The 26797-nt window shown below is 43.3% G+C and overlaps 1 protein-coding gene across 1 annotated transcript in view; it reads right to left on the bottom strand.

The window, feature by feature from the left end:
* Window positions 1-26797, bottom strand: part of abca2 (ATP-binding cassette, sub-family A (ABC1), member 2) — a 186005-nt gene that overhangs the window by 13062 nt on the left and 146146 nt on the right. Inside the window, exons 29-36 of the mRNA XM_034118098.1 lie at window positions 24907-25009; window positions 13957-14282; window positions 12894-13107; window positions 6744-6849; window positions 6568-6679; window positions 6339-6399; window positions 2446-2620; window positions 2215-2330 (exon numbers count right to left, since the gene is read on the bottom strand). Coding sequence (XP_033973989.1) covers window positions 2215-2330; window positions 2446-2620; window positions 6339-6399; window positions 6568-6679; window positions 6744-6849; window positions 12894-13107; window positions 13957-14282; window positions 24907-25009 — 1213 coding nt within the window. The remainder of the gene's footprint in view (window positions 1-2214; window positions 2331-2445; window positions 2621-6338; window positions 6400-6567; window positions 6680-6743; window positions 6850-12893; window positions 13108-13956; window positions 14283-24906; window positions 25010-26797) is intronic.

Consider the following 26797-nt stretch of genomic DNA (forward strand, 5'->3'; position numbering starts at 1 on the left):
GATATTAACGTTTTATTCCTTAACATATCACTGTGTATATCACCATTCAAACATCTTTTAAAAGTTGAACAACCCCCACACAGCTCAGTAAACACTGTGAAATGTTGACTTTATTTGATCATTTCAGTAAAAAAGTAACGTTCATATTTCTCCTTTTGATTATTATAGTGTTGAACGTTCAAAACAAAGCACTTTGGCAAGTTACCACATAAGTTGTAAATTGCTTAATAAATACCGTAACTTTCATGATATTATTTCTCGGTCATAATCGGTTGTTTCCGTGAACGTTGTGTGACGGTAAATGTTGCGGCCGCAAGGCATTGTGGGACAGCATTTTCTCCTTTCCTTTCGTAAAGGAAGGTCCAGTGGTTCCTAAGCTAAAGGAGGTTATAAAGGAAGTTTGAAACCTCCTTTCCTATCATCTAGACTGGAGAATTTGAACAGCTCTTATCATGGCTGCCACTGAGGTACTTCCGGGTCATTTCACTCCGTTAGGAAGGTTCCTAAGCTAAACTGACAATTGATGCAAAACAAGTGACATTTGACCTTTTTAAGAGAGATTTAGCAAAAATAAACCACTTCTGGGGTCATTTGGGTGGATTTTCCATATCTGGCCCCCCTTGCTAGATTTTGATGGTTGACACCTCTTTCTGACCGTTAGAGCCAATAGAATTGAAGGGGGAGTCCCCCACACACACACGTTGTGAAGAGAAAAGGTGGGGGCTTCGCGCATGTAATTTTCAATCAGAGTGAACCTACTGTATCTCTAGCTTTGACATCTGGAAACGGAAAAGCAATTTTAATGCTTATGGATTATCAGAAATCATTTCAAAGGGACACAGACACATTAGATTAACCTATGGATTAACTTCAGCAGCGTTTTTATCGTTTTAATGCCATTGAAGACCACTTTGGAGAGACTACAGAGCCAAGGTAAAAATGTTAGCATTTTTAGCTACCTAGCGCCACATGTTTTGATGTCCGTTTTTGCTTATAACGTCGCAAATACGTATAATTCAGTGGTAATGTCGGTGTCAATAGATTCTGTGTCACCTCACGATGTGAATCGATGTGTTGGATATGGTGAAAAGATAAATAATAAGGTTTTGTGAGTGATTTTCGGTGCAGTAAGGTGTTAGCATTTTTCGCTCGTTGCTAATTCAGAGGCTCAGTGTTAGCATTGTGGGTTTTCTTTTGAAAAAAAAAAAAAAATGATCAGTTAGATGAGTTTCTTCCCGTTACATGGATATAAAACATTCATAGTTTTATTAAATGAACATGCCCTCAGACACTGTTTCCTGCAAGGTGTTGCGGCAGTGCCCCGGTACCGGGGTCTCTCGGGCTTAACAGGTTAAAGGAAGAGGACTTATGTAACCGGTCTGTGGGAGCCAGAATTCTTGTTGGTTGCAAGGGGATCAAATACTTATTTCCCACAGTTAAATGCTAATTCATTTTTTATCTCTTATATGATGTACATTTCTGGACATTCTTTTTGATATTCTGTCTCTTATTAGTCAAATAAAGCTACCATTAAAATTATAGATTGTTAATTCCTTTGTAAGTGGGTAAACTTACAAAATCGGCAAGGGATCAAATACTTATTTCCTCCACTGTAAATTAAATCACTCAGAGTTGACAGTGATGTTACAAGCGAGGTTAGCAAAAGGCCTTGTAGCCTTCATATATTTTACATCTATATAATAGTTGCTCTCCCAGAGTGTGGAGGAGACATTGGGAGAGGGGCCATTACACAAGGAGAGCTGGACAGTTACCCTGGTCCAGGTCTAGGAGGAAATCCATCAGGACACTAACTGCTGTCTCATCAGGAGCAGATGTGGTTGGGAGTGCATACAGGACCATGGGGGCATACACACTACTGAGCCCTATGATAAGTGGTCGTGATTGGATTGAAGTTAGTTGGAACAGCCTGTTGAATTTAGTTCACTTAGATTTTCTGTTGAATTTTAATTCCAGCCCTCATTGGGTTGATGAGTTTGGTTTCCATCACACAATGAATATCAGTATAATATAATATTGCGTTCATTAAGTGTTGACTTACAAACTAACCACAAACTACATTCCATTCAGTTTTTTTTAAATGTGGTGAACTGACCCTTCAATAGAAGTGTAAGACCACTAGACTACACTATAATGAGACGTTAATTCCAGGTATAAAAGCTGATAAGTAAAGATGTGTGCACTCAAAAGTCTCACCCGTACAGAAGAAAGAGAGAGAGGACTGCAGGGAAGTTAGTTGGTGAGGTGTAGGCCGGCAGGTCAAACACAAACAGAATAATCACACAACATGTGGCAGGCACCAGGTAGTTCAGCTGAGGAGAGAGCAGACACACACTGAATTATTAAAAACACAAGAAAATCCACCGCCCTAACCTCAGTTACACATGCATTATTCTTTGTACAGTATTGACACCAGGGTTTTCTCACCATGTCCCATATGTAATTAGCCAGCCAGTAGATGACAGGGTCACACCCGCTGACAAACTGCAGGTGTTTGGCCTTCGTGGATTTCTCTGCAACAAGGAAGACCACAAAGCTGGCCGGTACAAAAGACATGGCCACAATAATGAAGATGGCAATCACCACATCTGTCCCCTGGAGCCTGGAGATACAGGGAGAGGAGAGAGGAGAGAGGAGAGAGAAGAGAGGAGAGAGGAGAGAGGAGAGAGGAGAGAGGAGAGAGGTGAGAGGAGAGAGAGGTGAGAGGAGAGAGGAGAGAGAGGTGAGGAAAGGAGCCTTTAGAAATGATTGTAAATGATAACCATCACAAGGCTATGTCTTTCCACCTTTATAACTCAGCCCAACATCCTCTCATTTTGGGTTTCCCCTGGCTAAAACGTCATAACCCCCACATAAATTGGCACTCTTGCAGGGTGGAGGGGTTGGGAAAGGAATGCTTAAATCACTGTTTAAAGCAAACAGTTGAGATGGACAGGGGAAGCAACACTGGGAATTGTAGGCAGGAAACAGACCAAAGGTTAGATCCTCCTGAATCACCTTCAGTCCCTTCCTGCTACCATGATCTAGATGAGGTTTTTAGCAAATCCAAGGCTTTGGCTCTTCCTCCTCACCGTCCATTGTGCTATTGACCTGATTGCTAGGGTTCCTATTCCTAAAGGACCTGGGCAGCACGCCGGAGGGGCATCGTCACCGGTTCTGGGCCATCCCCTTCGAGGACGCTGGCCGTCCCTTCTCCGACGCGCAGCAGCTCCTCAATGCCGCGAGGCGCTGGCTCCGACCGGGACAACACTCCGCTGAGGATGTTGTGGAGCAGGTGGCCCAGGAGCAATTTGTCGCAGGACTCCCGACATCCACAGCGAACTGGGTCCAGTGCCACCGCCCCGCCAGCCTAGAAGCAGCCGTCATCCTCGCGGAGGATCATCTCTCTCTTCCCCAGCGGAGCCTGAAGGAGGAGCCCCGGTACTCAACGGTCCCAGCGGGCAGACCCACCCCGGCCTTGAGGCGGAGATTCCCCGCAGCGGATGCTGCTGTCACTCACACACCCACCCACACACCCACCCACACACAAACCCACACACCACAGAGCCCCCCGACTAACCCACCCCCCTTTTGCTCTCTCTTCTCAGGGTCCAGCCTACGCGTCTGGTCATCCGGCGCACCTCCTCAGACAACAAGTTCCTCCTCAGACACCAGGGCAGGATTGCTGGCGGTGCGGGCAGCCCGGCCACTTCCGCTGGTGGTTCCGGTGGAGGATTTCCCCTTTGAGCAGTCAAGGGAAGAGACCCTTCAGCACGCCTTCGACCAGGTGGTGAGTATTGATGGCTCCCAGCTACACCCAAACGCAGCACTCACTCACCCACACTTTACTGTGATTAGGGACAGGCTGTATCGTGTGAGCCGTGACACACAGACAGGAGAGCTAAATACCCAGTTGTTGGTACCAAAAAGCCGTCGGGAAATGATTTTCCAGGCGGTCATCTAGGGTACGACAAAACACTACACCGGATCATGGCCCGGTTTTATTGGCCGGGCATTCGCGCAGATGTGAAGCGGTGGAGCGCATCTTGCCGTGAATGTCAGCCGGTTAACCCGCCGGCCACCCCAAAAGCGCCTTTGCGCCCACTCCCATTAATTGAAGTGCCTTTTGAGAGAGTTGGTATGGACCTCATCGGGCCATTAGACCGGAGTGCACAGGGATATCGCTTTGTACTCGTCCTAGTGGATTATGCAACACGATACCCCGAGGCAGTGCCGCTGCGTAATATTTCTGCAAAGTCACTGTTTCATATAATCTCCCGAGTCGGGATCCCAAAAGAGATCCTGACTGAACAGGGCACATCGTTTATGTCACGCACACTACGCGAGCTGTATGAACTGATGGGCGTCCACTCAATCCAGACTAGCATTTACCATGCACAGACCGACTGGTGGAGCGGTTTAACAAAACGCTAAAGAACATGGTTCGTAAGTTCGTTCACGAAGATAGTCGTAATTGGGATAAATGGTTAGACCCTCTGTTGTTTGCAGTGCGGGAGGTGCCCCAGTCCTCCACAGGAATTTCTCCCTTTGAGCTATTGTTTGGCAGGAAGCCCCGGGGTGTCTTGGACCTAGGAAAACTGGGAGGAGGGTCAAAACTCCAGTAAGAATGACAGTCAGTACGTTAAGGACCTGCGAGCAAAACTCCACTCACTGGGGCAGATATCACGTGAGAATTTGCTCCAGGCCCAGGAACGTCAGCAGCGCCTGTACAACAGAAGGTCGAAACTGAGACAATTTTCACCTGGAGATAAAGTGCTTGTGTTACTCCCATCATCTAGCTCTAAACTACTCGTCAAGTGGCAAGGGCCCTTCGTGGTCACACAACGAGTGGGGGACATCTATTATTAGGTGGTGCGTTCTGACATGGGGGGAGCAACACAGATTTACCACCTTAACCTCCTCAAAGCATGGAGGGAGGTGGCGTCTGCTTCCCTGGCCACCATGCTGATCGAGAGAGATGAGTTGGGTCCGGAGATAATTAAAAACAACAAATTAGCCCCGGTCTGTTGTGACGACCATCTCTCACCGGGTCAGAGAGCAGACGTTGCCTTGTTGCAAAGGCAGTTTGCCGATGTGTTCTCCCCACTGCTAGGGCGCACCACCCTCATTCACCACCACATAGAAACGCCCCCCGGTGTGACGATTCTTTCACGGCCCTATCGGCTGCCTGAGCACAAAAGGAAAATTGTTCAGGCGGAGCTTCAGGCCATGCTAGAGATGGGAGTAATAGAAGAGTTCACCAGTGACTGGTGCTGCCCCGTCGTGCTGGTACGTAAGTCTGACGGGTCAATCCAGTTCTGTGTGGACTACCGCAGGGTTAATGAGGTGTCCAATAACTCATGGATCGGCTAGGCACTGCTCGCTTTTACACAACACTGGATTTAACAAGGGCTATTGGCAGATTCCCCTTTCTCCTGAGTCTAAGGAAAAAACTGCCTTCTCCACTCCGTATGGTTTGTACCAATTTGTCACACTTAATTTCGGGTTGTTCAGTGCTCCAGCCACCTTCCAGCGGCTCATGGACTGGGTCCTGCATCCCCACTCTGCATATGCTGCGGTTTACTTGGATGATGTCATCATCCACAGTGAGACCTGGGAGCAGCATATGCAGCAGGTGGGGGCAGTGCTCGAGTCCCTGAGGCAGAAGGGGCTCATGGCCAACCCAAAGAAGTGGGCGGAGGAAGGTATCTGGGGTATCACTTGGGCGGCGGGCAGGTGCGGCCACAAATAGAAAAGACGGCCGCCATTTCAGTCTGTCCAGTGCCCAAGACGAAAAAAGAGGTCAGGAGGTTCATCAAACATTACCATTACCATTGGTGAATGAGAGTGATGCGCAGCCAGCATGCCCAAAACCGGAAGCTGGGTTACAGCTCTCATAGACTCGCTGCCGCGAGTTTTGGTCGCACAGTGATGATACTTATACCATTGGAATCTGTGAAATCTCAGCTTTCATATGATATCTAGTTTGCAGATCCGATGAAGTATAACATATTCCTACCGTGAGTTATGTGCTAAGTGCATTAGCACCCTTTCGCTTAGTGCTAATTCAGAGGCTTGGCGTTAGACTTGTGTTTTGTTTAGGTAAAAATGGTTCATATCGTCAGTTGGCTGAGTTTTTTCCCATTAAGTGGGTATGACACATTAATAGGTTTTTAAATGGTAAGAAGCCCTGAGACACAGTTTCGTGAACATTTCGTGAAAAGCCCCCCCCGGCGGGGGCTATGGGGCTTAACAGGATAAACAGTAATCAGGGCCAACATTTTAATATGATCAACTAAGTGAGGATTTAAGGTACTATATATCAGTGCTGGGCAACTTACAAGTAGTCTAAAGAGAGGCTGGCACTGGTTCGATTCATTGGGTGGTTTGTCAGTGTGAAGCCTGAAAAACACAAACACATAACACAACAGATAATAAGAACTGAACCAGGGGCTTGCCAAAAACATTTTATAACATGACTGTGAATTATTGGGAACTACGCTGGGGAGAAACATCCAAGTCTTTACATAAGAAAACATTCTGTCCCGATGTTGTATCTTATGTAGTTACCATAGGCAGCAGGGTTGCCCTTGGATGCATCCAGGTTTGCGCGCAGGATGGCATTGTTCAGGACGTTCAGGTATGTCGGCATGCTGTGGTAACCTTTGTTGTTGTAAAGAACCTGGAGAGAAGTGCTGTCAGAAGCTGTTTATAATGTATTTGAGATCTTCAATTCAGAGCCTTACCTGAGCTGATCTGCGAACTGCTATCTTGCGAACCATGGGAGGTATGTTTCTCCCAAAGGACGCTGGGATTGATTTCTGAATGTTCCCCACTGTTAATCCACCATATCTATTAAGAACAAAGTCCGTGTTGAAAACAAAATATTTTAAAAGTATATATATATTTGTACACGTATGTTTCACCTACGGTGTGTCACAATATGAATCATTTTTGGTCTTTTATTTTAAAATGTGTAATCTGACTGTATTTTGTCATTGTGTTTTTAAATGTGTTGTTCTATTGAATTTTCTTATGTGTGTTAAGCACTTTGAGATGCCTCCGTGATTTTCTTTTATGAAAAATCGAAGAACTGTGGCTGGCCACAGAATACGCAATAAACCTCCAGAAATATGTCAGCAGCTGAGGACCAACTGTAGCTAACTGTCTTCAAGGTAAGTTGGAAACATATACAATTGCATTTGAAAACAGATCACTGGCTGAAACCTGGCAGCGTCTATCGTTTTTCCCACCCAGTTTAGATTTAACCACGCCTACTTCTGCATTACGCAAGCATCAACGCAACAGAGTGTCACGGCGTCGCCGCCGGCGTTACGTCACTGCCTCACACCCTAGCATTGTTATGAATGACACAAGGCACAGGACCCAAACGCACGACACCAGAACCAGGTCAGGATTAAGTATTTTAATAAAAAGGCAAAAACGCTCACTTGGAGGATCAAACCTGAGAAACTATAAGATCAAAACGCTAAACAAAACATCTACTTGGACTATCAAAAAACGTAACAAAAGGAGTCGATCAAAATATACTTAACAAGGTCAAGAGGGATGGCTGGCAGACTTGGTTAGACAAGACGAACTGGCACAGGACAAGGGGAGACGCAGACTATATATACACACAAGTTAAGCAGTGGCGTTTACTCCTGGAGGTCAAGGGAAGCCAGGCTTCCCCTGTTTTTTCGGATTGTAGTTATAATTTTAATAAATAAATAAAAACGTTTCGTTTCGGTAATTCTTCTGTGCGGTGTGTTGCTGCCATCTCTCCCCCATTCTCATTGAGTATTTTACAAAGAGTGAAGCAGCGCCCCTCTAGATGTTATGGTGAAACAGTATATTGCACTCAATGTTGCGAGAGGAGGCCAGCCGAAATTGGCATCCCTTGACAGCTCGCATACGTAGAATGCGAGCCTAGAGGTGAGTCGCATTTTTTACAGGCTCCCACTACCTGTTAGCATCTAGCTATCCTGCTTACAAACATTTAGCCACCCCTGCTTGTACAACATCTTGACGCATCCTTTCACACTCAAGAATGCCATCAAAACACCCTGAGGATTATGTGCTACTTCAAAGAGCTAATGCAACAACTTCTGCGCCGGTAGCCAACAGCGTTTGTGCTCCTTCCCAGGCCACTGTGGAGTCAACTCGGCGTCCCTCATCCCATCTGGCGACCTCCTCTTCATGCCGTAAACTCCTCAAAGAGGCCGTGCTGAGACACTCGGGAAGTTTTCCGAGCCCTGAGCCGGCAAGGAAATCCCCTCCCAGCTCAGCTGTTATACTGTCTCACCACAACACTCTCCTGCTCGGTCACCACACCCTCAATCAATTACCTTTTATTTCAAAGAAAAAAAGGTCAACGTGGACCATGATTACGCACCTGAATTGCAGAGAAGGAGGAGGCAGTATGTGGAAGCCAAACCAGCACTTAAAGAGCCTGTGACACGGGTTTCACCCATCATCCAAAACCCATCAATGTTAGTAAATATTGTCCCCTTGAAACCGTTACTGAACTGATTTGGGATATTTGTACTTTGATAACCATTAATCTCCCCTTCAATGTTGACAATATTCTGGATCTTCTTGGGGATTCTTCAAATCCCGCCAAATTATGTGTGACGTAATTGCGGGCCAAGAGCTCCAGCTGCACCGTTCCGGATCCCAGCATCTGCATGCAAACGCACCGTGGCGCACACAGCAGCAAGCTCAGACAGCGATGACAGTTTAATTTTGAACGTGTCTGAGAGCTCATATGAGGCTGAAGGATCGGTTTATGTTTTATCTGTTTAGTTTAGGAATTAGGTTCGTCAATATGGGCGATAATACGGTCATGTAGCCAGTGGTGGACTGGGACTAAAAATCAGCCCGGGACTCTCGACCGGCCCACTTCGGTACCGCTAGTAAATTGTCAACGGGGGGAGTGGGGGATGTGCTAGTGACTTATCCGACCGGCCCACTTCGGTACCGGCCCATCGGGATTCGTCCCGATGGCCAGTCCGCCACTGCACCCAGCCCAGCCCACGTAAACTGTCAACGGGGGGAGCCTCGCTGCGGGGAAACGGTGGCCCTAGTGTCCCGATCGGAGTGGGAATAATAATAATAATAATCATGATCATAAATCATAATACGTGCATTTTATCCATTAATTTCCCCAACATTGTGGTAAAAAAAACTACACGTTTAATCCATGTTGGTGTACGACAACTACAAAAAGCATCGGTTTGTTTTTTCATCAGGAAATGCAGAACGGCTCAAACAAACGATTTTTAATCATCATCCTCACGATCATTTAATGTATCGTTAGCCGAATTGACATGAAAGCACTAATGAATGTAGTTTAATCCACTTGAGTTTACAACTACAAAAATAATCGATTTGTTTTTATATCACATCCGACGGGAGGAAATTCAGCAGCTCTCACTACCGATTTTTAATCCTAATTTAATCATCATCTTCACCACGATCATTTATGTTTATGTTCGCCGAATTGACATGAAAGCACTGAGAAATATGAATATACTGTAGTCAACTTCATTAAAACGTTATTAACGTGCCTAAACTCAGTAATTCACCATTTCTACTCATGACAACACACTTTGTCCGTGTTTGGTTCTCTCGCCGCACAGTGAAGTCTTCCCGCATTGACGTCACTTCCGGCTTCCCCCAAAACTTCAGAATGAGTCGAAGGAATTTCCTTGCGATGTTCGAAATGATTGATATTTATCGGAACGGTATCGCACCTTCTTTTTTAAGCTGACGGTTCGAGATTACTAGTAGCCCAATATTTCATTGCACAACAGTTGTTGGGAGGCTGTCACAGGCTCTTTAAGGAAAGAAACATAAGATTCCAGAGCCCATTCCCGGCCAGACTAAAAGTGTTTTCTGATGACAACCCAGTGGTCTACAACTCGGCTGAGGAGGCAACAGCAGACATGGTGAAGAGAGGGATACCAGTGACGGTCCTAAAAAATCCGAGCTCGCTAATGGACCAGATTAACCGGCTGACCTGGGAACCCAGCAGAAAGCGGGGAGATCAACTGCACCCGAGCTCCAAGCAACATTTCAAGGAACGGTTTTGAGGCTTTCGACATCGGGATACCTGATAAGTAGCCTATGTTTCATAAATGCCCACTTTAATGGATGCTCCCTTCTGAATATCTTGGTTAAAAAGAAACAACAATAATAAGGCTATTTTTTTTCTTTGCCTTTACTATTATTATTTTCCTCCCTACCCAAAGGTTGAGACTAAATTGAATAGAAGGCTTATACCACGGGCACATGTGGGCCAAATTTTGGGTCGGTTTGCTACTCTCTGTATACTATGGACCATGTATCAGCTTCATTTCATTTCATTTCAAACCTTTATTTATCCAGATGGTCCCATTGAGATCATAGATCTCTTTTTCAAGGGAGACCTGCAGCTTAAGGGCTGAAGAGGGCCCCCTTCCATCACTAAGAGGAAGAGACTTTCCCTCCACACTCCAACATTCCAAGGCCCAATATGAGGCCTTAAATCTGGAAGTCAATGACACTTATGTTTGTGGATATTATTGTTATACTTTTTTTGGTTATAGTTTTTCTCCATATAGTTGAACATATGTCCAAAAACAAACTCCAAGCAGTACTTTTGAGCCTCGATGCAGAAAAAGCCTTCGATCGAGTTAACTGGAAATTCCAATACCAAGTTCTTGAAAAGTTTGGCTTTCATAAGATCTTTATGAATACTGTTCAAGCATTGTACGACAACCCTTATGCAAGAATACAAATAAATGGAGCCATATCAAATTCTTTCAACCTTGAGAGAGGGACACAACAGGGATGTCCAATTAGCCCTTTGTTATTTGCAATTTATATTGAAGCTCTGAGTTTAGGGATTACTCAAAATAACAATATTACCGGCATTAAAAATATACGATCAGGAACATAAATTATCACTATTTGCTAATGATATTTTAATATACCTGTCAAACCCAGATGAATCATTTTTGAGTTTATTTACATTTTTGGACACTTATAGTTCTGTCTCAGGGTACAAACTCAATATAACAAAAACCCAAATACTGAGCTTTAATTACAAGCCAAGCCAACATATAAACTCAACCATTGAACTTAATTGGGATCTGAACCACTTAAAATATCTGGGAGTAAGCAGCTCAAAAAATTCAAAGGAATTGTATACACTAAACTTCAACCGTCTAAATCAGAAAATAAAAGAAGACATAAATAGATGGAACTTAATCCCAGTGCTGAGCTTTGAATCATGAATAGAATCAGTGAAAATGAACATCCTACCTAGGCTCTTATAACTTTTCCAGAATCTACCAATTGAAATCATAGTTTAATGAATGGGATAAAACCATATCAAGGTACATTTGGCAAGGGAAGAAACCAAGGATTAGATTCTGTACTTTTCAACTATGGATATGGATTGAATAACGGAGATTTCTTTAGATTTCTATAGGTACGCCACTACTTAAATAGTTCCCTGTCAGACAGCCAGAAGGCCCTTGAAAATCCTTTATTAATAGTTTTCACCAGTGCATACACATCAGACACAGGGATGAAAGTAATCTCAAAACTTTACAAAGCTCTTCAAGATCCTCCCTGACGAAGTCTGGACAAATGACTGTACTTTTCAATGGAAGATCTCTAGCTCAGGCACCTATCGAATGTTTAGTTGGAAGATGCTGAGCAGGTACTTTTTCAGCCCTGCTCAGTCATCACATCATCTAGGGCCCCCCAGCTGCTGGAGGAAATGTGGTTCTCAGTTAGCACATCACTACCATTTGTTTTGGGCTTGCCCTTTAATAGTAACTTTTTGGCAAAAGATCCATTTAGAAATTGAAATAGTACTACAGGAAAAAATCCAATTAAACTGGGACACATTTCTATTTGGGCTCGTACATTCAATCCCCACAAACCTCAAAACAAAACAATTATTTGGAATTCTTACTGTTGCAGCAAAAAAAGTAATAACTAGAAAATGGCTCAAAGCGGACATCCCTTCTCTTGACAACTGGTACGACAAAATCCATGAAATGTATGTTATGGAAATAATCACTTTCTCAATGAGGCTTCAGGAAAATACATTTGAGGAAATATGGAAAAAGTGGAGGATTTACATATCCCAAAGACGATCATAATTATGCAGCGCTGAGGTAATGTTAATTCATATTTTGATATTAATTCATGATGGATATTAGAGGAATACATTAGCAAACATCTGTAGATATATTTATATTTATACTGTATATGTCTCGTATTTTTGTTTGTCACGCTATATATACACACACATAAACAAAAAAATATATAAAAACAGTATATGTGTGTGCATAAATGAATTAATAAAAGTGTATATATATAATGGTTTCATTACTTTAATGCTTTACCGCGACCGCTCTAGCGTTTCGCTGCAATGCTTGCGAGTTGCTACCTAAATCCATGGTTGCTACACGGCTGCCGAAGAGGACGTCTATGAGGCTGTCACGTAGAGCTACGTCCAAGCTTGCGTAATGCGGAAGTAGGCGTGGTTAGATCGAAACTGGCTTGGAAAAACCAAAGACCAACCTGGCACACCTTTTGTTCTTAGCCCCACCCTTGAAAATAATTAATATCGGTTTTATTCTGGCAGCATTATTTGTTTACAACAATTTACTTTTTTTATTTTCAACAAAGCTATTTAAGAATTCAAGGCCAAAAGTAGCAGTTTATGTTTTTCGATTTATATACTGAAACTCTGAGCCAAAGCAACAGCAAAATACTTTAAAAACATGTTCATATGTAAGGTTATGATAAAAGTATCATTTTATAATTGAAAATGTTTCTCAACCTCAGTTATAGTCTCAGTGAGTGTGAGATGAAATGCCCCCCTGCAGTCATACCTGTGCAGGCGCAGTCTGTCTGATGTGAACAGCAGATACTCAGAGACGTTGCGGCCTGTGATGTCCACCAGGATGTCTCCTGTCACCACCTTCATGAGGGGGGGGCGTCCCCCCACCCCACTGGGACAGGAGAAGCCTGTCCCCTGCATAGAGCAGGTACAACGCACCGGCTCATGTAGGGACAGGGGGAGTGTGGGGGGGGACGTAACAGGCTCTGAGGAAACAATGAGGCCGTTTATTTTAATCAGTAGTCCTTTCTTTACATTTTGACTTGTCATAGCAGGACACACTGGTTGAATCAAGCTCATTAAAGTTGCATCAGACTGCTGGTTTTACTGTCGAGCCGACAGACCACTGAATCACTTTTCCTCAGAGCTATCAACAACACAGGACACACTGCATTGGTTGTACAACAGAGATGGTGATGATTATTCCGCAGGATCACAAATCCCAATTATAACTACAAACCTAAATCCCACCGTCTACTAGAACATCAACCTAATGTAAGATATCATTTTGAGTTTCCTCTTAGCAAAATGCTCACTTGTAAGCGGTAATGCCGTGTATATGTATAGAGATTGTCGGAACATCACACACACAATGTTGGAGGGCTATCCAATAGAAGTGAATTATGTTACAGTAGTAAACAAATAAGTCCAATGGAGGTGTTCCAGGCAGGGGGGGGGGGGGATGTGTGGGAGAGAAACTCCCTCAAAGGGCCCCTTTGATGAGATTCAACAGCACTCACACACTGAGATTTTGGCCACGCCCCCAGAGTATAAAAGTAATCAGTGGAGGCATTATTCACACACCAGTTGGACTGTTCGCTTACATTAAAATGAGAACTTTGAATGTGAACTAGGATTTTAAATCTGTATGATTGTAATATTTACCCTGAGCAAGGGGGGGGGATCAGGAGTAGGAGACTTATGGTCATTAATGTTGTTTTACTCTTGTGTTTAATGTTTGAATATGTGTTATGCCAGGCTGATATATTCTTATGTAAGATATATTTGGGCCTGCTCCTATTAAAGTGGTCACAAGCCTTATGAGAAGGACTCACCACGCATTGCGGTCGGATGGGCGGCTGTGTAGTTCCACAGTCCGTCCTCAAAGCCAGGATCTGGGTCATCTGAAGGCGCTGGTGAGGGAGGGGGGGGTACAAAGTTGGAGAAAGGGACCCCCTGTGTAAAGGAGTCAAGACACATGGAGTCAAAGTAGCGTGCAGCCAGGGTCTTGGAGTTGTTGGCGCTGGGGTTGAGGGTCTGGGCCAGCTGGTCCAGGGTGCTGTTGAAGGGGGTTTTGAGGACACAGGTGGCCCCCACGCCCGAGGGCAGACGGAGGGTGTTGATGATCTTCTGTGGGCTGGCGTCCGGTGACAGCCTAATCCTGAGAGGGGAGGCCAATGATGATGAGCTAACATTCTGAACTGGTCATTGACAGTCAAACATTAATATTTTCAAAACTGTTGTTGATGGACAAGCTAACAGCCTAAACGGTCAAATCAGCCAATAAGTAGAATATTGAACAAAGATATCAATAAAGAAATGTGTGTGAATAGATTAAAAAGACAAGAAAACAGACATATATACATACCTTTATAATTATTTTATAGAGTGTTTAGTGTCATGATATTAGTTTCCTGTTTTATTTTGAAATGTATTTTCCTCCTTGTGTCTTGTCTGGTTTTACTTCCTGTGTTCACCTGCTGCCCCTGTGTTCCCCCCCCCACCCTCTCCAGCTGTGTCTTGTCTCTGTGATTAGTGTTGTGTCTTCCCTTATGTTCTTGGGCTCTCTTAACTTAAATCCTTGCGTCCCTCACTTGCGTCTTTTCCTTGCGTCTTAGTCCCTCCCACCAGGGAAGCATGGAGAGACCATAGACTGTATATATAAATGGACGTAGTGTCCGTTACGTCACCCATAGGATTCTGCAGAGTTGCCGAGAAGCCCTTAGTAGGCGGAGTCGGCCACTAACGGCTCGACAGTGACGTCAGAGTCTAACTCCCGCCTGCTCCAAATAAGGGCAAAGAGGCGGAGCCGAGGCGGGACCTGCTGCCTCCGAACTGGAAGTAAACAGAGCTAGCTCAGGCTAAGGCTGCTTTTACACGGGAACGTTTGCGTTTATGCACAGTATGCGTTTTCAAAAAAGTATTCCGTTCACATGCATTCGTTTCATTTAACGTGTCTGTTGAAACGAGACCGCTGGAAACGCTGTAGTACATATGCCGGGACTGTAAGTGGCGCTGTACTTCCACACGAGACCGCTCGAAAGCGCTGGACACGCTGTAGTACATATGCCGGGACTGTAAGTGGCGCTGTAACTTCCGCCACAAAATACACCAAAAGCAGCGAAGAAGACCCCGGAGCAGCCCGGAGCAATGTTGCCATGGCTACCCTTCTGTTTATGCCCCGCGGTGGATTTAGCAACATGTAGTAGTTCATGTAATTCTCCATGTCCACTTGTTGCTGATGGTTGTGGTAGAGGAGCTGTAGATTTTGCACTAACATCTGTAGCATGGTCGAGCTGTAGATGTTGTACTAACATCTGTAGCATGGTTAGTAGCAGTAGCACTAGCAGTAGCTACTGACAGTAGCTACTGGCCATGCTACAGCAGTGAGCAGCAGAGGTGGGGCTATCGTTATTTTTTCAGGAAATATTCGAATAGAGGCGATTACACGGACTCGTTTGACCCCCCAGAGAGTTTCGTTTGCAAATCTATCCACCTTGGGACCCGTTATCGTTTGTGGGGTCCGTTTGTTACGGCCTCGTGTAAATAATAGGGCTATACGTAAGAGAAACTATGCAGATACAAGCCGTTTCGTTCTCGTGTAAATGTGGCCTAAGAAGCTAAGCTAACATGAAATACATGCATACCAAGTTACTGCGTGGCACTTTGGTTTTGATAAAACAGTGTAGTTCCCCTATATAAACGTTACATTCATAATCAAACGAGACAATCTGCAAGAGAATGAGCTATTTTTTGTTATTCTTAATGCTTGTCATCACGTTAATAAAATAAAAGAAGTACCGATACATAGCAGAACAATTGTGTCGATGTTCAGCTTAATAAGCCTTGTTCAACATAATTTATTTACCTAATACTACAGCGGGCTGCAGGCGAACCAAGTCCGCGTTTCGCTGCATTCCTTGATCTCCAGTTATAACGCCGGACTCCACCGCCCGGAGCTAACGGAGCCGCAGGGGGCTCCGGGACGCCGGCTGGAGCTGGACGCCGGCTGGAGCTAGCCCCCTGCGGCTCCGTTAGCTCCGGCGGCCACCACTGGGATAATTGGGTCCCCTTTTAACATTTGCTCCCGGTTAGCATTATGGGCGTCATAGCCATATACTATAAAAGTCGTACCCAAGGCTGAATCATAAACTAAACCGTATATATATATATATATATATATATACATATATATATATATATATATATATACATACACATACATGTATAAAGTGTTTACGTCCTTAGCTGGCTAATAAGCTACATAACAAGCTAAGCTAACAAGCACACAAACACCTGCTAACGGGGTTAACATGTACAATATTATCATTTTAGACTTCTTGGAAGTTCTGTTAGTACATTCAAGCGCACAGCACGACATTTTAATTGTCTGGTATTTGTAACAATATTCCCTAAAAGGCACAATCACCACGAACACGGCTAAAGGGTCAAGTACAGTAACTACAACTAACTAACGTTGTAGCCTAGCAGAGTGGACAAGTTGCTGTTAGCTGACAGTGAGGCACGTACCTGTCCATCAAAGTGACCACGCCCTAATTTATGCAAATACTTTAAGACCTAATATTAATAAAAGGGTCGCGTTAGAAAACAATTCACTCACAGATTCATAATCATGAAGGTGGAATCTAACTATATCATAATAATATTTATTGCATCCAGGGGTAGAAACATGTTTTTTTCTGCTGTAAAATTGGGCATTTTAACATGGGGTCTATGGAAATTGCTCCTTTCTGCAGTCATCGCCTCTCGGCCAATATATGAACTGCTGTTTGTGGCACTTCCGTATTGGCGTCCCGGCTCTTCCCGAGAGTTTGCTGCTTGGGAGAGACGCAAGGTAACCACGAGAAGCAGGGAAATGAGTTTCAAGAGCAATGGGACGTCCTTTCCTCCGGAGCGCCACGTGAAGCGACGTCCGTTTGTGATGACGCCGCACAGCTGATCGTCTGACAGCAGCCAGCTCTGTCCCCGTTTTATTCACAAACAACCCCGCCTCTGTTAGTACACATTTACTGACATCCAAATTGGTATCATCTGTTGTAGACCCAAATAAATGAAATACAATAAGAACTCATTCTCAAAAAATAAAAACGGCATTCTTAAAATGTATAAACGAACAATAGTTTGATTAATATTGATTTGAATGCACAAAAGAATGAAAATGATTGAGAGAAGAAAAACAGATATGTTATCTATCAAAACCCAGTTAGATTAACATTCATTGGATTGTCCACTTTGTTGTTCAGATATATCAAATGTTTTACTAAATGATACATTACAGATGTAGCACTCTAGAAAGGACTCCACCCAGCGGATTCCAACCAAAAACCCAGCGTTTACCAGTGGCTGGGATTTTAAAGCCCTCCCACTATTTCCTGAGAGGGCGTTGCCAGATTTCCCCATTTGTTCAATTTCAGGATTTAACCATGAGATGGCGCTTCATTCACAAATACACAAAGACAACTGGGTGAACTTTGGTATATAAAACGAGGCCACGCTTTATTAATTCGTGCGCACGATATACTTTCTCGTTCGCACGAGATACTTTTTTGTGCGCACAAGATACTTTCTTATGGTAAAACACATCGAACTGCCCGATTATTACGCGTGTGTGTGTGTGTGTGTGTGTGTGTGTGTGTGTGTGGGCATTTGTTTATGATAATGTCGTTTGTTCCGGTGCACTCCAGCAGGACTATAGCACTACATCGAGATTAAGATTAAACAAATGTCTTTCACTTGGGAATACACATATAACTATGGAGAACCAGATTTGTGTAAATTACTGTTCATGGTAATTTGAAAATAAATGCAACAAGTGTCCGACACACACAAACACACCAAACACACACAGAGCGGAGCTGAGCACAAACACACACACATCATGCGCCCTGGTGACCGGACATCTCCTTCATAAAACGAGTAATAGGGGGAATAATCGGGCAGTTCGATGTGTGTAGAGGTGTGTGTGGTTAAAGGGCCATAGAAGCCCTGACGTAGGCGGCTCACCGGCCTCTGTGACAGCGGTGGGGGGAGCGGTAAGCCTACATGCTCCGCCACTAGTCATCACCGCCGGGAAGTCCTGCCGCACAGACCTGTGCTGCGGGCCTTCCTGACGGCCGCCGGAAGTTTCAGACAACGAGGTGTCGTTGTCGTCCCTCTCCCCGACGAGCGGGCTCGTCCGGTCCACTGGCATGGCGAACATGAAGGGCACTCCGTCATCGTGTTCCTCCATATCCACCACCTCGAGTTCTGGGTCCTCCGCCGGCGAGACATGACACTCCTCGAATTGCTCCAGCCGCTGGCGGCGGCTGAGCCGAGGGATCAGGCGGCAGGCGTTGCAGGCCGGAAGCGGACCCAGGTTGGCCGTCGCGTGGTCAGACCCCAGGCACTCGATACACCGACGGTGGAGGTCGGCGCCTGCAATTACTAGACCCTCCAGAAAAACGCGATTATGCGATCGCATAATTTACCGCATAATCAGCAAAATGGCGCAGATTTTTAAAAGCGCGCATATTTATTAAAAGGTCGCATAATCCCCGCATTTTTCCACACAAAGTTGAGGGAAAAAAAAGTTAACGTGAAGTAGTGATGTCATCAGCTCGCGCAGGTAAACAACACCGTAGAGTGAATGTGTGGAACTCACACGAGAGAGAAAACAACAAGATCAACAAAAAATCCCGCCATATAGATTATTATATACTATTATACTATTATTATTATATCCTATTATACTATTATACGGCTCTGACCAAGATGAACAAATCGAATCCATCTAATTTGCCTACGAACATTTCTGCTAAAGACCGGGCAAAGCAGTACCCCGATGTCTTGCACGAAAGTGGGGGGAAACTATTCTGCACCCCGTGCAACTGTGTGTTGGAGCATAAGAAAAAAACGACGGTGACGACCCACTTTGATTCATTCAAACATTCTAAAATGCTTTCTGCTGCTGCGGACAAGAAAGTCAAACAACTCACGTTCACCGAGGCATCAACCTCCAAAACCCTTTCGAGGGCTACAAGAAACGAGGTGAGTAGCCTACAAGATTGAAGCTGGTCAGATAACGAACGAGTAAATGAAAACAGAATGAGGCGGAGGTGTGTGTGTGTGTGTGTGTGTGTGTGTGTGTGTGTGATAGCCCAATTGCTTTTACAATAAATAAACATTGAATGTGTTTAATTGAATAGTAAAGGGGTTTAACGGTAGTGGCAGGTTGTGTGTGAGAGAGAATAAATAAGACAGCCCAATATTTAAAAAAAAAATCTATTCTTTTTTTGGTAGATTTGTGAGACCTGGGTCGCCACCTGCACTGCTGTCAACATTCCACTGTCTAAGAGCGACCATCCTGCAATGAGGAAATTCCTGAATGAAAAAGTAATCAATGGCGGAGCCATTCCAGGATTTCACCAACTTCAAGAGAAATACTTGGGAGCAGTATATGAGAAGGAAAAAGAACAGTTGAAGACACTTCTTGCAGGAAAACCTGTTGCTGTGATATTTGATGAGACTCCAGATGTAGAGGGCAGATGCGTGCTGAACATCCTGCTTGCACCACTCAAGAAGGATCATTCTGGTCGGATCTTGGCCTACCTTGCAGACACCGTGTTCCTTGAGCAGTGCAATCACTCCACTGTATCTGTGGCTGTCGTGAAGTGCCTACAAGAATACAGCATTCAAAATGAGGATGTGATTGTGTTTGACACAGATAATGCAGCCTACATGAAGAAGGCATTCAAATCTGCTCTGCAGGCGCTGTACCCCAACTCACTGCACATCACGTGCATGGCACACATAATGAACCTCATCGGTAATGCCTTCCGCAAACCTTTTGTTCAGTTGAACAGCTTCATGATGAGTTTCTCCCAGATGTTCTTCAATGCTGGATCACGCAAGAGAAGATATCTCTGCTTCATGACAAACAAGCTGCCAAGAAAAAAGGTGACCATGCCTCCAAACCCCTGTGCAACACGGTGGAACTCCTGGTTCTTTGCAGTACAATACCACAGAGAATACTTTGGACTGTACAAGGAGTTCATCGAGATGGAAACACAGGTAAATAAATGTGTAACTTCACATAACAGTAATTATCCCTTTCTCCACCAATTAGGCCCCTTACACTTACACACACAAACATGAATGTGTTAATTATATAAACGTAAAATGTAGTAACATTTAAGCCTTACTGTATGTTTGACCTAATCACTTTCTTTCTCTTTGTGATTTTTATTCACAGGTGTGTGGCAGAAGTGTACCACATTCTGTAGAGAGACTCCAGGACATGCTTCAAGACCCAAACCTGACTCTGAATGTGCAGATCAATATCATGGCTGACAAGTGCAAACACATCCTCAATCTACTAGACATCTTCGAGAGCAGACGCCCAGTGACCACAAAGATCTTCAATTATCTGGAAGATCTGCAGGTGGTCATTGCTGCCAACAAAGAGATGCAGTATGAGGTATGTGACGAATACTTCAAGGAGTTTGACCTGCCACGCCGCACGAAGACCGAGATCCTCCGCACAGTTGGCGAGGCATACGTCAATGCTGAAGAAAAGCTCACCAAGTACATGTCAGATGGGCAGCCAGCCATAGAGTTTCTCCAGGAGGTCAGGGTGTTTGATCCTCGTCACATCGCATTCCTAGATGAGTCTGTAGAAAGCTACAAGGCCATTCCAGGTTTCACTCACGTGCCAAGACATGAATTTGATTCTTATTTCACAGCCCTGGGTCCAGCAGCACTCAGAGCTGCACTGTCTGGCGTGGTGGATTTGGATGTGTTCTGGGATGGCGTACAGGAGAGACTTCCTGTACTGTCTTCCTTGGCCCACCGATACAAAGATGCTGTCTCCAACTCAGCCGATGCTGAACGAAGCAACAGCATCTACAAGCTGGTGTTGTCCAGCCGAAGGAGATCAACGACCAACCAAAACCTCAAAGCCTTGGTCTTCTTATGCCATAACCAACGGATCCTCAGTGGAGCGTTTGAGAGGGACGAGAAGGAAAAGGGAAAGGTGATAGAGGGGGAGGATATGGAGGAGTGGGAGGACATGGATATTGAGGGAGAGGGGATGGAGGATGATGAATGATTGGACAGTGACACAGACTATGCAGTCGTTTTCAAACACAGTGGACTCTCATTTAATGCAGGAATTAATACAACTTGAGAGTTGTAAGATTGCTCTTGAAAAAATGTTGGTAACCTGTGTTCATTTTTCATACACTGTGAACTATTGTTAATGCATTCAGTAGTTAATACAACTTTTAAGTTGTAAGATTGCACTATTTCTTGTGTGTGTTATTCTAAAAAACCTTACAATTGTAAGATCATTGCACTGTTTTTGTGCACATAGCTTAACTTTACTACAACCTTACAGTTGTGAGAGATTATTGCACTTTGTTTTGTTTTGTTATTGCATAGCAATACAGTATTGTGTTACCTAAGTTTTATAGAACCATTCAATGGTCAAGTAGGTTTGCCTCATTGAGAGATATGTTATTTTCAAAATCCTGTGATTTTGGCGAGTTGATGTTCAACAGTTACTCAGTTTCTGTCTTTCTGTCTTTGTAAATATTATTGTAGCATAACAGATGGTCTGTTCTACCTCACTTTTATAAAGCAGGAAGCATTTATTTTATTTTTTGAAAATGTTGTGACTCAGGAATGTTTAAGCCATGCTTAAGTTAAGAAAATAATAAAAAAGAACTAAAACATTACCAGCACTTTCTGTGATGTAGCTTGCTTCTAGTATGCTTGTTTATCATATGAACTCTTTAAAAGGGCTTCCTTTCATTCAGTAGTAGCCTAGTAACAGGGTGTGGGAGAAGAATCACCTTTTTTCCGCTTCCCGCATATTTCGCAACTTTTCGCATATTTCCGCATATTTCGCAACTTCACCGCATAAAATCACATAAAAACCCCGCATGTTTAATCGCATAATCAAGGATTTTAGCCCGCATAATCAAGGATTTTAGCCCGCGTTTTTCTGGAGGGTCTAAATTACGCCCAGGCACGAAGGGCAGGGTCGCTGCTCCAATAATGGTGAGTCCATTTTTCTCTATCCGTCTCTCTTCACTCAGTTGTTCTCTTGCTTGCTGAAGAGAAAGGGATGACAGTCAGGAGGCAAGGCCTCCTTTTATGCGGTGAGATGCGCGCGCATTCAGGTAGGCCCGCCCCGGGGCCGGCTACGTCTATAGAAGTCTCAGTGGATGAATGCTTGCATGATATAATCAAGGGGAGTACCCATAGAGACCAGTAGAGGGCGGAGCCTGTGAGAGATATAACATGTTATAAGGCAGTGATTCTCAAATGGGGGTACGTGGACCCCTAGGGGTACGTTGGGGTACTGCAGGGGGTACGTGAGATAAAAATAAATAAAAAGGTTAATTAAAAAAATACCATGCATGATTACAAAAATAATCTTAGTACAATAAATTAAATAGAAAACACAATTTTATATAAAATATTCCGAGAACCACTAAGGGGGTCCTCATATAAACATGTTACATTTGTGTATTGTATTTATAGTTTTTCATAATATATCATTTTGTTCATTGGTTTGTTAAACATATATTACTTCAATTGAAAAACTCCTTGGACAAAATACAAATATCCTTAGTTTGTTGTAATTCATGCATGAAGGAGTTAATAAATCAAACATCACTATATTGTAATTATTTATATAGGCTTTTTCTGTCAAAAATGTCCGGGGTCGGTCAGGGGGTACTTGGCTGAGAAAATGTTTCAAAGGGGGTACATTACTGAAAAAAGTTTGAGAAGCACTGTTATAAGGGACCCACAGTCTATTTTTATGCAAGGGATAATGTGCAGCGAGGCGGTCATTATGGGGAAAAGAACACCCACTTGCTATTTTAAGTAGGTAAAGGTACTTTAAGTATATTTTGATGAAAATACTTTTGTACTTTTACTTGAGTAACATTTTGAATGCAGGACTTTTACTTGTAACAGAGTATTCCTACACTCTGGTACTTCTACTCTTACTCGGTACAAGATCTGAGTACTTCTACTCTTACTCAAGTAGCCTACAAGATCTGAGTACTTCTACTTTTACTCAAGTACAAGATCTGAGTACTTCTCCCACCTCTGGCAATAAATCCTGAGTGGTTTTAAAAAAAAGAATCCTACTGCTCTGAAGGATATTTTCATTTGACAAATCCTGCACTAAGCTTTGCATTCTCCAATATCATTGAAATGCATGGATTCTCAGCAATGCTGAGCAGCAGCCGCTAAACATTCGGCTCTCCCCGACGGGAGGCGGCTCTTCTTCCGGTAGCTCGCGATCGACCTGTTGGGGTGGATCTCAAGTTATTTAATTTTCATTTCCTCGCTCCTCGCTCCTCGGTATCACCGGAAGTTGATTTGTATGCGCCATCTTGAGGAGCGTCCCATGGCGCTTATTTGTGCCGGAGGACCGAGGATCGAGGCGCGATAACAGAGGAGCGATAATCGAGGAACCAGCGGACCATCCTCCGGTGAAATCCTCTGCCACTCGCCCCGCCCCCTTACTGTGTATCGCTCACTGATTGGATGATGCAGCGCATGCACTGATCTGATGTTTCTTAACAGCAGAGCAGTTTAACAGTGGAGTGAAAATAACACATTCAACTCACGGGACTCACTCCTCAGTTTATAAAGTGTTTTGTTTCAATTAATGTATTATTAAGTAACAAATATGTGATATATCTGAACAACAAAGTGGACAAAAATAATTTTATTCATTTATTGGAAACATTTTTCATGATCTCAATTCATTTTTATTATGAACACAATACAATTAAAAGAGAGACAGATTTAATGTCTGTCAGCAGGAACAGCTTTTTTCGTTTTACATTTTTATTTATTGTCATTTCCATTCAGTCACAGCTGAGACATGAATTACGTGATTTGTCTCAGCCAACACAAGTCTGGTGCCATTACTTAATGTTATTTTTATGCCTACAACAATACCGTTACAATAATGCAACATCTGTTCACGTTTATTTAACCCACAATATTTCTGTTATGCTTTCTCTTCTCTCAATTATTTTCTTTCTATTGTGCACGCAAAGAAATATTAAACTATAGTTTGTTTATACATTTTAAGAATGGCTTTCATCTGTTTTTGAAAATGAGTTCTTATTGTATTTTATTTATTTGGGTCTACAACAGATGATACAAATGTTTATGTCAGTAAATGTGTACTAACAGAGGCGGGGGTGTTTGTGAAACACCCCCGCGGGAGGGACTAAGACGCAAGGAAAATACGCAAGTGAGGGACGCAAGGATGGCAGTTAAGAGAAGTGAGACACAGCTATGGAGACCCATGAATTAAATTATCAAGTCACCTCGAGTCAGAAGGCTCAAGTCCAAGTCAAGTCCTGAGTCATTGGTGTTTAAGTCCACGTCGAGTTGCAAGTGTTTTGTGATTTTGTCAAGTCGAGTAGAAAGTCATCAAATTTGTGACTCGAGTCTTACTCGAGTCCAAGTCATGTGACTCGAGTCCATACCTCTGGTAATTATGCTATGTTGTTAGAAGTGTCATTAGGGAGCATGTTAGCATGTTGGCATTTAGCTGACCTAGTTGACAATCATGTTCAGTTTAATTGAATTTGGAAGCTGTCATCTGTTGACATGTGGTAATTACTTTTCCCCAAAAGCAATGATCAACTTTTGAGTATGTCTTTTCTAAAATAACACTCATCATTAGGCTGAACCATGACATACCAGTCTGTATGGTCCAATTGCTGTTAATAAAAATATCTTCTTACCTGTACTGGGATCTGTCTTCGTTGGTGTAAGGGATGAAGTTGCCTCTAGGTTGTGTATAGTTATGATACTGAGATGGGGACAAGATTAGGGGTGGTAAATCTCCTGCAAAACAAGAAAAACTAAATGTTAGGGATTCTTTTAAAAAGTACTGCAAAACCTCAACATGTACCGGCAAGGAAGATACAAAGCATGCAACTATTGCACCCTACAGGTGAATACTTTAGGCGAAACCTTTGAACTAAGGTATATCACAAATTAGCTTTCCCAGTTGATAACTAACATTAAGACATTTGTTTTTTTTAAATTGATATATTAATATTAGGGAATATCCTTTTAAAATGATATACTTATTTGCGTACATTTCCAGAACAGAAATGATGAACATTTTTGTTTCATTTTGTCGACAAATTAGGGTCAAATTACGGAGCCCCTAAAGGTTCATGGAAAAAAAAGTGTCTTGTGCGCACAATATACTTTCTCGTGCCTGCAAGATACTTTTTCGTTCCCATGAGATACTTTCTTGTGCGCACGAGATACCGGTGCGCCGAGTAGGAAGTGGAGCACACAGGAGACAACCGTTTCATTGCAGACTGTTGTGTTTATGTGGGAAAATGGCAGCATACATTATTTGAGATATATTTCAAACTCGGACTTCATTTTAGGGACATTTCGGCCAGGGGTTTAGAGCTATTTGTTTAAGCACCGGATTCGCAAAACAGTAGAGTCTAAACCAGTCTGCTTTGATCTATGAATTCATGTCCGTGACTCACAGTATCTGCTATCTGCGCGCAGAGAGCTGTGCCTTTTACGCGACTCCTTCACTGTGTTTACCTTCATTAGAACAGCTGAATAGAGATCGAGGCTGCTACGTTTTAACCACACACACACACACACACACACCTCTACACACATCGAACTGCCCGATTATCCCCCCTATTACTCGTTTTATGAAGGAGATGTCTATGGGATTCGTTTTGTATCATAAAGATAAAGCAACACTTTCTCAGAATAAAGCAAAAACTATGAGTTTAAAAGAGTCAAGCAAAATAAAATAAATTTCAAAAATAAAAATATAAATTGCAAACAAATCATTTGTGTAATCATGTAAACTATAAGTATTTTTTCTTTGATTTAACATATCTTTTTGTTTGCAGTTATTGTTTCTTCTTTCTCAATGATCAGACTTTTGCTCTCGCTGCAGCTCTTCTCGTTTGCGCTCCCTCATTTTTTGTTTTCGATTTTGACACAAACGTCCCAGGTGGGCGGGACTTTCAGAGGTGTGTCCCCATTGGCTACTCAGTTTTTGAGTGACAGCCCACTACACCACAGATCATACAGTGCAACTCATGCAGCAAACTCCGGAGTCCACTCGTCCACGTTAGTGTCGGTGTCTCCTGGGGAGTTTTCATGAACATATCGGACTTATCTTATAGATTGCTGTGCATTATACTTGTGTTGTGTAGTTTATACTTTATTCCAACTTTAAATATTTTAATACCTGAACTGCTGCTGTTAAATAATTTCCCAATTTGGGATCGATAAAGTGTCTGTCTATTTATTTTATAGATAAAAAAAACACATCTATGTATTTTCAAGCTAAAGGTGATACACAATATAAACTGTATACTGTTATCTTTTCAAAGACATGTTACATTTCAAAAGCATATATTGCTATGTTTAGGACAAACAATTAAAGACTGCTTTAATTTAACAAATTCTACAATATAAAAGTGGCAGATTCGCTTTATTAAACAGACCAGAACTAGGTTGCATACCAGGGGCGTCGCCTGGACCTGAAAACATTCGGGGCTTAGCCCACAGTGGCGGCGGCACTACAGTGGCATTTTTTACTGCAACACTCCCCACACACACACACACACAATACACCCG

The sequence above is a fragment of the Trematomus bernacchii genome, unplaced genomic scaffold (genome assembly GCF_902827165.1).
Source record: "Trematomus bernacchii unplaced genomic scaffold, fTreBer1.1, whole genome shotgun sequence".
Lineage (NCBI taxonomy): Eukaryota > Metazoa > Chordata > Actinopteri > Perciformes > Nototheniidae > Trematomus > Trematomus bernacchii.